Genomic DNA, 11,605 nt, shown 5'->3' with positions numbered 1-11,605 from the left:
ATGTGTGGTACGCTATATATTCTGATGTTATTTTCTTTCTTCCATTCTCATGAACTTTTATGGTTGTTTCCGGATTAGTATGATGGATTTTTCTGCCAATTTTTGTAGATGATCAGTAATCGAAGTAGCTGTTATGTAAATTTTTGTATATCCTTAAAAAATATGTTGATGTAGGTCCTTTCTCGTTCTGGAAAATCAGAAGTGTTGACTGATTCTCATCGACCTTATGGAAGCAATAAGGCCTCTCTGCAAGAGATCAGAAGAATTAGAGAAGCAGGTGGATGGGTGTGTTTTTCTGTTCTTGATTTTGTTTTTTCCACTTTTATTAATGAACTTTTTTTATTTATTTCTTAGATCTCATTCCTAATTTTGCATTGTTTAATGCCTTGAATATTGTCCTAAAAGATGCCATTAGGATATCTAACAACGATTCTTACTGTGATCTTTGTAGATTGTTAATGGAAGAATCTGTGGAGATATAGCTGTATCAAGAGCTTTTGGTGATATCAGGTTCAAGACGAAGAAAAATGAGTTCAGTCCTTTTACTCCCTATTTAATATTCTTAACATAAATCCTGTTGTTGGATCTCCATACTACTCAAGTACATTACCTGCTAGCTTATTCATGTCTAACGATTTCTAGATTTTTTATGCTTGTGTAGGATGGTGCAGAAAGGAGTCGAGGAAGGGCGATGGTCTGAAAAATTCAGTTCCCGGTAAGAACTCTCCTTTATTTTCCTATGCTGATTGTATCTTCTATGGCTACTAAATCAAATCTGCCTAGTCTAATTAAAGGACACAAGAATCTAGAGGAAAAGGCAAATCTGGTTACTAGTTCAAAGCCGACATAATAGTTTGCTAACATATGGATGCATGAGGAATGAGTAATATTTTTGTTAGCCAAATATGTACAAGGAAAACTTGTTGCCTCTTATATTCATCAAATGAAGCGACTGAAATTTATCTTTTAGCTGTAATTATCACTTGTTAAAAATGCATGACTGAACACTATAACTTTAAACTGAGCAAGATTTCTAATTTGCAAGCTTGTTTAGAATGATAGTGATCTTGTGTTTTGACAGAGTACGATTCAATGGGGACCTAGTTATTGCATCTCCAGATGTTTTTCAAGTACCTTTGGAATCAGATGCTGAATTTATAATGTTAGCTTCTGATGGTTTATGGGATTACATGAGCAGGTTTGTCGGTGCATTTTTCTGAGTATTAGGCATTTGTTAAAATACACAATACAGCTTTCTGTGTTGTTATTATTTTCTTTATCCAAGTTATGAGGATTTTCAAGCCTACTCTCGCTTTCAATGTTTTGTTCCAGCTCAGATGCAGTTAGTTTTGTTAGGAACCAACTACGGAAACACGGAGATGTTCAGGTAAGTAGTTTCGTTGACACTGAATATTGATTCCATATTTCCAAAGGATCATTGCAATGGTTAAGTCGTGAGGTATTCACCAGTGGGTTTCAAGTTTAAAACCATTGATGTTTTTACCATTACAGCTGTACTAACTAAATATTACTGTTATTCTGGTTTCAGCTAGCTTGTGAAGAACTTGCACGAACAGCTTTGGTAATGTCTTAGCTAGCTTTTCTCATTTCACAGTACTGTTCTTAAGCAGCTATATATATGTTCCACTTTAAGATTTTCTTCTTCCTTTCTTGAGATTCTACCCAAGCAGTTTTAATAACCTAAAGTTGCTTATATTGCAGGATCTACGTTCACAAGATAATGTCAGCATTATCATCGCTGATTTAGGGTATGGATATAGTATATCTGTTACTATTATGCTTCCTAGTGTGACTCCAAGTTAAGCCAACCTAATAATTTGAGTTGACCTCAAGATGTATGAACTAATTTCAAATATCTTAGCCGGATTCATAGATTTTAGGGTCCTAGTTGCAAGACAAGATATAGACTTGTCTTGGATCTTGCGCTCACCAACCTCAATAGCTAGTTTTTGTGAGGTGTGGTTCTTCCAAGATCATAACAATTGGTATCAGAGCCAATCATTACTTTCCCCGATTGCAATCGAGCGGCTCAGGTGGTGACATCGGAAAACCTAGTTGTAAGACAAGGTATGAGACTTGTCTTGGATCCCACATTGGAAGTATGGGATTTCAATGTGGGGTTTATATGAACTTACCCTCTCTAATCTCAATGGTTAGCTTTAAGGTGTGGTTCTCCCAAAATCATAAACAAAGTTGACCGTTAAATCACATGATGATTAAGTAATGAAGCCTTAGGTGATACTCACTGTGATTAACTCGGATCTTGTTACTCTTGTTTCTACAAGAACCTTAAATTAGAATTTCTAGCAAGGAGAAAAACAGAATATGGACTTGAAATTACCAATTCTGTTATATAATTGTCCATGGATTTTCGTCTTTTTTGACATTTTCTTTTCTGCATTGGTTTGAACTTTTTTTTTTTTCACAGTCAAACAGATTGGCAAAATTTGCCACTCCAGCAAGAGAATGTATTGTACGAGTTCGGTCAAGCTTTTGCCACCGTTGGTGTTGTCTCACTTGGAATATGGATATTTTCTCAGCTTTCTCTGTAGATAGATTTGATAGCTTCTTGAAATGTATATAAATCGGTTTATAGATAATATACTGTTCAGATAAACATGTATATGTCTCACATTTTCATGCTCTGTGGTTTAGAAAATAAATGAGGACTTGCATGGAAAGAATGGTAAAAACAAGGTGTTTCATTCTTTTATATTTTTGTGTTCATACCTTCAAATGGGCATTAGATTGCTCATCTTTGTTTAGGACTTTCTTACCCATCATTATCATATAACACAATTCAGCATTGAATCATGAAAATGAAAAATTTATCTTTGGTATTATTGTTGTTTTTTGTTTTCCAATTGTCAAAAACAATATTACCCTCAAAAACTATTCTTTTTGTTCTTTAATAGCTTAAACAAAGATTCCACGATATTTAAAAACATCATAAGAAGTAATTTTTGCTTATTTTCCCAATTCATTTAAGAGGGTGGCTTCGGTGTAACGGTAAAATTACCCTACTATGACTTGAACATCATGGGTTCAGTCACAGAAACAACTCTCTGCCAAAATAGAAGATCTAGCCCATACATGTCGCATGCTTCATTTCTTAGTTATGGGTTGGACTATAAGAACCTGTGCAATTTGTTGTAGGGTGAAAACCAACCAAACCGAAATGTTTATAGAATCAAATTGAATCAAACAGAACTGGTTACATTCAATTTGATTTTTTGGTATTATTTTACTTTTCTGGTTAAATCAACTTTAGTTTTTACCAAGTTCTAAAATCGAATCAAACTGAAAATTTAAAAACAAACAATACCAATCAGTTTAGTTGGTTTTACAGATTACTTCCCACCCAAGTAGGAATATAAAAATAATAAATTATTATAAAACCATGGATTTTAAATATATCTCAAATTAAATACTGACGTACTTGCAAATTTTATAGAAACTCGAAATTACTTAAGAAGTTAAAAATGAAGTAAAATGCATATAAAAATGCAAATTGAATTTTAAGACATTCAATCAGCCATCCAACCAGCAAGTTGAGTCAATTCAGTTCTAAACCAGCTGGATTCGAAGTTAAAACCGAGTATGAGAAACTAAGCTGGTCGGATTAAGGATTGTGCTGAGAGTTGAATAATGCAAGGAGAAATTATGTCATTAGTGATTTAATATCGAACCGATTGCTTATATTTCATCCTGAGCACAGATAATCTTTTCTGAATGGAAAAGATCTCATCCTTTCTACCTGCTTTATCCAAGTAAAATACAATTTTCTTCAGGGTTTGCATAACCTCTTTACTCTCATTGCCAAACTCTTTCTCTTGAATTTTCAGAACTCGCTTTAGCAATTCCAGTAACTCATCATCAGCCCTGCCTAACCTGGTCTGAATGGATACCAAACAGTCCAGAGCCTCCCCTGTACCAAATGAACACAACATGCAGTAAAAGCCCGTCAAATTACACGTAAAGTGTAATTATCATTGTGTTGACGCCTGATGAACGAGAAGAAAAAAACAATAAAAAGAGACGAGCTTACCAACTGGAAGAGAATCTTTCCCAAATGCCTTCTCACGGATATGCAATACCTCTAAGGCAAGTAGTTCTGCTTCTTCGTCCCGATTTAGATTGTATAGAGTTACTGCAAGATGCAACATTGGAAAGGAGACAGACTGGTCATCGGGGCTGACTGTTTTCTTCACGATCTCCAGGCTTATTCTCAATAAGCGTTCAGCCTCAACAAAATTCTTTGACTCTGAATAGGAGGTTGCAAGATTTAGAAGGTGGGGAACTAAACTGGGATGTCCTTTTCCTTTATATTTTTCAGTGATCAACAAGCATTCCTCCAGCAGCTCTCGGCCTTCTTTTCCCCTAAGAGAAATCAAATTTTGCATATAAAAGAAAAAAATTAGACAAAAGTAATGACGTTTCTCAGAAATGCAATCCTGCAAAAGAATAAATCGGTTCATTTCTCTACTATTTGTCTAACTTTTGGAAGACTTTGTTTTTCATATATAGCTTGTATCTGTCCCAGTATTTTTCACCAAAATAAATAGCTTTGTGTGGCACCCGGAAAGATGTCATACAATCATGACTAGAACAACTGCTTGAAAGGCTTCAACAAAGCAACCATAGCACTCAAAAATGTTCTTGAAAATAACAAACCACAAATTCAAAAAAAACAAATCACAGGAAGAGAGAAAATTTCATGATAAACATTGTTCAATGATTTTTTGCCAAATTATTGGAGCAGTTTCATTTCACAAACACCAATAGGGGAGGGGAGGAAAAAATACACTGAAATAAGCAGCAAATAAAATGCACAAAAGGAAAATTGCATTTGCATTTTCAGGCTTTACCTTCCTACAACATGAAGTAATTCTGCCAAATCAATCCTCATCTTCTCCATGATACTGTCATCCACAGCCATATAATTCGATTCCTTGATGAGCCAAAGACCCTTTTTGTACGAGTCAATAGCTTCTTCCACATTTCCTGAATGAAATTGTCATAACAACCATACTTGAGTTCCTTTCAAGAGGATATGATGAGAGCAACTCCCAAAACTGCAAGTACATATACAATATATGTACATATATATCTATCTATCTATCTGACCTGTTGAGCATTTCACATGGGCAAGTGAACACAAAGCCATGCCAACTCTTCCATCTTTTTCACCATACAACTTCTTATATATTCTTAGAATTCTAGACACAGACAAAAGGAGTGAACAATAATGCGCAAACTACATATTTTCCAGCAAAGACAACATAAAACATAAAGCAACCTGGTAAAATTAGATTCTGCATCTGTAGTTCTTCCTTCTTTGATCAAAAGATTGCCTAAACCAAATAAAGGGACCACCAAGTCTTCACTCTCAGCACCTCTGACTGATTCCAAAATAATTATTACACGATTATAGACCTTTATTGCTTTCGCCACTCTTCCAATGGAACCAAGAACTTTTGCCATCCCCAACAATGGTGAGACAAGAAAAATACTACTTTTCCCTAGCAAAGCAATGCAATAGAAAAACTATTAAGTTTCAGATTAAGGCTTTCAATAGTAATAGTTTAAGAAAAATTCCAAGATTAATTGCATGACTAGGAGTTCAGAAAAAAAAGGAAGGAGGGGGGGGGGGGGGGATCCTGCAGGACCAAAAGTAAAAGAACTTATAAAATGACTTAACTTATCAATTTTAAATTGCTGAAAATTTGACGAAAACTGCAACCTATTAGTCATGAACATATTCAAAACGGTATTACAGCCCCAAGAATGAGTATTATTTATAAGAAAGGGAATGCAGTAGCATGGATCAGCTGCCAACTCGAAATATGGGAATTCTAGTTTAACTCCAGAGATGCCCAAGAATAAAAAATAAGCTGTAGACCAAAGGGCAAGCTGGTATTAGCTGTAGAAAGTATTAAACTGCTTCACTGCGTCATGGAAGAAAAAATTTGAATGCTATCAAGCTTCAACATAACCAGGTAGTAAATTTTCAAAAATATCATACTTTTAATGATGTAATCTATCAGAATAAATCGTATAACAAGCAGAGCAAGTCGAAGTTTGAATAAACCAGCCAACTGAAAATATCAGAGTTCTAATGTTATATACCAACAATCACATAACAAAAAGTTTACACAAGGTTGCACTCACCATATTTGCTTTCTAGAACACCAATTACTTTCTGATATATAATCATGGATTTCTCAAACTTCCCCAAAGCTGAATACATGCTTCCCATATGCATTAATACTGATTCCAGAAGTGGTCCATCATCTTTTACACTTTCAACAACTTCATTCAACTAACCATCCATGAAAATGAAGCATCAGAAACAGAGAGAGATATTCAAGAATCTAAGTCCTTTGCCAGCATATTCATGACTTCCTATCCATACTGGTATGCAAATGCCTTAACTGGTGCAGGATAAGTGAATAAGAAAAAAAAAAATAATCACCTTTTTTACAAGATTTATTATGCAAGGCCAAAAATTCAGAATTTCCTCAAGTTGCCATTTCCATTATCCTATCTGTAGCAATTTTAAAATCAGGATTATTGTTTAGTTAAATTATACTTTATTTGGAATAATCACATCCTACTATTAGGATTGACTATCTAAGACTTTATTCCAGAAGTATTTTTTTCTTATAGCCCTATTATTGAAGGATTTAAAGTTGTAAATAGGGCTTTAGTGTTTAGTTCTAAATCAGATTTGGAAGGAAAAATTTTGTAGTCTATTCCCGGGTTGTGTACCAGAAACTTTAGCCTACTTGATTGATGTTTTGGTCTCTTATTCCTCTCTTTTCAATATCCTCTTGTCAAATTTAACCTAATTTAGGATTATGGTTAATCTGCTATCTCAATTCTGGTATCAAAGCAGAATTTCAATCCCAAATCTGCAATGGCAGTAAGGATTCCTAGGGTTAATCAAGCCCTAGAGATGCAAGAAATGCCACGATGATGGAACTGCTCATGCAAGCAGCGAGAAACTTGAATGGAGATCATGTGGGAGTCCAAATAGAGATACCAAAGTCCAAAAGACAAATGCAACCCTTGAACCTTCCGAAAGGAGCTGTTGAGAATGAAGAAGAATACATTGTGGAGACGATGAATTTGTTTCATAAACCCCTGATTTATGAACAACCTAAACATGGTGTATTGGAGGACTGACTGGTGAGATCTTTTCAAATTAATCCGGAATATCAATTCAAATTCCAGTTTTTCATCAAAATTCAGCTTTTGAGTAAGTGTTAATAACTTCAAATTCAACAAATTCCTGATTTTCATCAATATTCAGCTTTTGAATAAGGGTCAATAAATTCAAATTCAACTACTAAAATTGACAAGAAAATTAGTTATTGCGGGTAGAACAAGATTGAGGGACATCAATGACCCTAAAGAGAATGACAAAGAGAAATAATTTTCTTGTGTTAGAGCTCAAAACGGTGAAGGCAGCAGCTAGAACAAATCTTCCTCTTCTGGTGTTATGTGCAATAAGCTTGGACGTGCTTCTAATTCTTACTTCACTCACCAAGAAAATTTAATGGAGGATGAACGTGATGCAATAGACCTCAGGGAACCTATTTACGATCAGTATTGTGATGAGAAAGAAGAAGCAATTAACTTATAACCTATCCAAGGAGAAAACTTTGTTGTTCAACAGGTTATTGATGTCCCTAAACAGAGAAACAAGAATGTTGGAGTATTAAAAGTGACAAAACAAAAGAATATGTTTCTTTTCTTTGTTAAGGAATTATTTAGTTCACAATATTGTAAGTGTATCAATTTACCAATCTCATAAGTATCATACCAAATCCCATCAATCAAATCACTTTTTCAAGACTTGAATTGCCAAAAGGATTGCCAGCAACAAGATCTTTAACATATAATTGATTTACTCCCTATTGCAACTTGACCTAACCAAGCCAATTATTAGAGGATGCGCACATGAGCAAATATGGGTTACCAAGTCAAAGATCTAATTAATAGAGGGGATGCAGGTAATTAGTAATGCTCCCTATGCTGTGCAAGTTTGTTTGCCAGCAAAAAATAAAAGATGGAGAATATAAATGGCATGCAATGTTATTTGCTCTTTCAAATGTGCTAAGCACTTGGATATCTGAAAGCTTAGGTAAACTTTTCTAATTATTATGGCTAATAATCCAACTTTTTGTAGGAGCTGAATTCTATCCATCCTGGAAGAATGACTGATGTAGCAAATTAATAATAACCCTAATTTGGTTTAGATTTGACAAAAGAACATTAACAACAGAGTACAAACAAACAAAAACATCAACCAAATAGGCTGAACCTTCAAGTTAAACAGCCAGGAAATATACTACAAAACTCTTTTTTTTTAGCATTTCAAACATCACGGTCCTATTTATGGCTTAAAATCCTTCTAGAATAAGACCTTAAACAGCAAATACTAAAAGTAGGAATTGACTATTCCAAAAAATCTAACTTCAATAATAACCCCAATTTGAAAAAATGCTATAGTCATGAACAGTAACTCCCTGTAGTAAAGAAAATAGGAACTTGAGAAAATTCTGAAATTCTGAATTTTTGTTCCAGTACCAGGTTGGGCCAAACTGCCGACATAGCATTAGAGAAGTTCACATGAATCATATTCCATGATCATGAATATGTACACATCTTTACCCGCCAAACAAATTTTAAAATTGTCAATTCCTAAGATTTTAACATCATGCATACCCACAAGTTTAAGCAGTTTATAATTGTTCATCAGGTTCAATGAAAGTAAGTAGCAAATTCATTGAGAAAATTACCCACTTAAGAAGACTATAATAAGAATTTCAAAAGTTATTTAGAAGCCATTACTTCCTTGAGATCCTAAGTAAACTGGCTAGAATAAGCCGAACCTATAAATATATGGATTAACTACTGCTCCCATCAGTAAGTTAAGTATCGAATCATATGATTGTTCAACACTAGAGTTACAGAAAACGTTAAAAGATGAAAGTATAAAACCCATGTAAAAGGAAAGTTACCAAATTTAGTACAGACCCAACAGACTTTAGATCACCACTAGCCATGTATCCCAAGGCTATGACGTCAAGAGTAGCAGCTTCTTCAATTCCTTTAGCACCTGCATTTATCTGTTCTTTGACAACTTCATAATTTGCCTGCAGTAGGTCCATAGCATCATCTTTGTTTCCCATCAAAATCATTGCCTTGACTTCATCAAATAACTCTTGCAATTGACTCTCAAAATCATTCACACTACCTCTAGGGTTACTTGGGCCATCAAGCAATGTTTCTGACCTGGTAATACAAGACTAAACACAGAATCAAAGACTTCAACTTCTCTTTTCTTTATTTTTTAAACATGCTAAAGCTACTAAAATATTTAAACTAGGTATAGGATTGATCAAATCCTAAAAGTGATGTCAGAAAATCTTCAAAAGGTAAAGAAAAGATGAAGGGCATAAACAAAATGTATAAAAGGAAGTGTCAATGTTTGAGTGTGTTCCTACCTAAGGAAGTCACTTGCATTTGAGACTCCTGATGAAACAAATTTTCTTTGGCATGTCCCCTCCACATTTAATGAGGCAACTGAAGTAAAATCTTTCAACACACAATGACAACTAATGGCTTGGGTAGGTATCATGAATAGTTTGAAGTTGCATCCCTTATTTTTCAAACAAATTGAAAAGCGTCTCACGCCTCTTTGATTGCTTGAATGAAAGTCTACACATGCTTGAGCAATCCTGAAATGTGCAGACAAGCAAAATTAAAGAATTACAGCCTTGCAACCTATTACACAATAGAAGGTAATCCAAGAAAGTTGTATGTAGAAAATGTAACAGAGTAAATTTTAATGGGAGTTTTTTATTTTTTGATGCCTAAACAGCAAAACCTCCTTCTAATCAGTTAAAATTATTATCACTTACTAGAATTCAGAATGAAGATTTCAATTACCTTATCACTGAACTATAGGAGGTTTCATAACCTAATTACAAGTAGCAGAAGGCCAAAAATAAAATCAACAGAAAGTGAGAGAGAGACTACCTGTGGTTGCTTAAGGATAGAGAAGACAGAAGAGAAACTGCCATTTCTTGAAGTTGCAGTATACAGAGCAGCTCTTAACGTACGATGATATATGGCGATTGCCGAGTGAAAGAATTAAACTCGCTGAGTCGAGGGTTTTGTCTGTCCCTTGCACACTCGCTTAAGCCCTATTGGAACTCGCCCAGTCAGAGAAAACAAGTCAAGTGACGTGTTGTTCGTTTCGGATTAAGTTTTTTATTTTTCTTAAAAAAATAAATAAAATTTATTTGTTGAAACTTGTTTGATTTTTTTTTCTTTAATTTTTAGAAAACCGTTTTTTTTAAGAAATAATTGAAAAAATATATTAATCTAAAGTCAAGACACTGAACAATAAAACGAGGAGGGATACTAAGCCATTCCCCTATATTTAACTCTGAATGAACCACGCTTACTAACAAACTAGTAGCTTCATTTGCAGACCTACTAGCATAAACACAAAGAAAAGATTCTATCTCTTGCAATAGAGATTTACCATCATAAACTAATAGACCAAAAGAAGATAAGTCAACATTCGATGGGTGATTAAAAGCCAACACAACCGAATGTGTATCGGATTCTAGAACAACATGGCTCCATCCCTATAATTTAATCCAACTTAACGCTTCATGGATTGTGATAATCTCAGTAACTTTGGCATCAACAAACCCCTGACAGCAAAGATTTTTAATAGCTACAAACCTCCCTTGTCACAGGCTAAGAAACCTAAACCAATATTTTCACTATTTGTGTTCAAAGATGCGTCGGTGTTCACTGATGCATCAGTGTTCACTTTGATCTCGTTCAAAGGAGGAGGCTTCCAAGTTCGCCTATGATCTGAGGGAGCATTAGAGCATCAATGGATTGCCAAACCTTCTTCCAATTGTTAAGATAATGCCTTGCCATGTGGAAAACTAAAATGGGGGATTATACTTCTACTGCCAAACCACCATGTTGTCTGTTAGTCCATAGAGCCCAGCAAATTACAAGAATTAAAGATATCTCCTCCACTTGTGCAGGAATCAAATCCACAATACATGTAGCATATGGGAAGTGCCACCCTACCGATGATGCAAGCTAACAATCTTGTGCATAAGAACATTGCACTAAAACGTGGAGGATAGTTTTACATAAAGGGCATGTAGTCTGAACAGGAACCCTCCTCTACTGTAAAATCGTTAAACAAGGCAAGATGTTGGTAAGAGAGTGCCAAGCAAAGTTCAAAACATGAGGCAACACCTTTGTATGCCACAATCTAGTCTAAAGCTCATTGTGGGCTAGACTTTCTTCAGTAGCAAGAAGAAAGAAATATCGGTATGTGCTACGAACTGAATAGTTTCCTTTTTCCTCAAACTTCCAATATACCTTGTCCTAGGAAGGACCTCTGCTTAAAGGTATAGAGAGGATGCAACGCTGATCTCTCTCATTAAACATATTGGCGACATCAGAAATATTCCAACCATGCCCATTTATCAAATCAACCACACAAAACACAAACACATGAGATGGTCTTGGAGTC

At 34.9% G+C, this 11,605-nt stretch overlaps 2 protein-coding genes across 4 annotated transcripts; one reads left to right on the top strand and one right to left on the bottom strand.

Moving 5' to 3' along the window:
- Positions 1-174: 174 nt before the first annotated feature.
- LOC105640960 (protein phosphatase 2C 57) lies at positions 175-2,734 on the top strand (the record flags this gene model as incomplete). The annotated part of the gene is given in 8 exon segments (XM_012225389.4): positions 175-285; positions 452-531; positions 662-715; positions 1,082-1,198; positions 1,333-1,387; positions 1,550-1,582; positions 1,723-1,769; positions 2,450-2,734. Coding segments are annotated over 8 exon segments (621 nt in total), but the record flags the coding sequence as incomplete, so codon positions are not given.
- An 888-nt stretch (positions 2,735-3,622) lies between these two features.
- LOC105640967 (Tetratricopeptide repeat (TPR)-like superfamily protein) lies at positions 3,623-10,273 on the bottom strand. Of its 3 annotated transcripts, XM_012225399.4 has the most exons (10): positions 10,072-10,273; positions 9,537-9,770; positions 9,287-9,338; positions 9,051-9,185; positions 6,193-6,343; positions 5,321-5,543; positions 5,149-5,240; positions 4,890-5,025; positions 4,070-4,401; positions 3,623-3,949 (listed from the first exon to the last, which is right to left on the bottom strand). In XM_012225399.4, exons 1-10 carry the CDS (start codon positions 10,113-10,115, stop codon positions 3,699-3,701), a joined length of 1,650 nt encoding a protein of 549 aa, XP_012080789.1. In that variant the 5' UTR covers positions 10,116-10,273; the 3' UTR covers positions 3,623-3,698. The 3 variants fall into 3 exon arrangements, with proteins under 3 accessions (XP_012080789.1, XP_012080787.1, XP_037496036.1); XM_012225397.4 differs by having other exon boundaries at positions 9,051-9,324; XM_037640108.2 differs by lacking the exon at positions 10,072-10,273 and having other exon boundaries at positions 9,287-9,324; positions 9,537-9,743.
- Between the last annotated feature and the right edge of the window lie 1,332 nt (positions 10,274-11,605).

Source organism: Jatropha curcas, chromosome 5 (genome assembly GCF_041381405.1).
Source record: "Jatropha curcas cultivar XTBG-Jc1 chromosome 5, XTBG_Jcur_1.0, whole genome shotgun sequence".
Classification (NCBI taxonomy): domain Eukaryota; kingdom Viridiplantae; phylum Streptophyta; class Magnoliopsida; order Malpighiales; family Euphorbiaceae; genus Jatropha; species Jatropha curcas.
Note: the sequence above shows the minus strand (reverse complement) of the source record. Positions and strands in the feature narration are given on the sequence as shown.

Bases quoted from the DNA above. Each gene is read 5' to 3' on its own strand.
- LOC105640967 (XM_012225397.4), bottom strand. From the start codon at position 10,115: ATGGCAGTTTCTCTTCTGTCTTCTCTATCCTTAAGCAACCACAG. The intron at 6,344-9,050 runs GTAACTTTCCTT...ATGGATGGTTAG, and splicing joins TTGGGTCTGTACTAAATTTG to TTGAATGAAGTTGTTGAAAG. The intron at 5,544-6,192 runs GTGAGTGCAACC...TTGCTTTGCTAG, and splicing joins TGTTCTAGAAAGCAAATATG to GGAAAAGTAGTATTTTTCTT.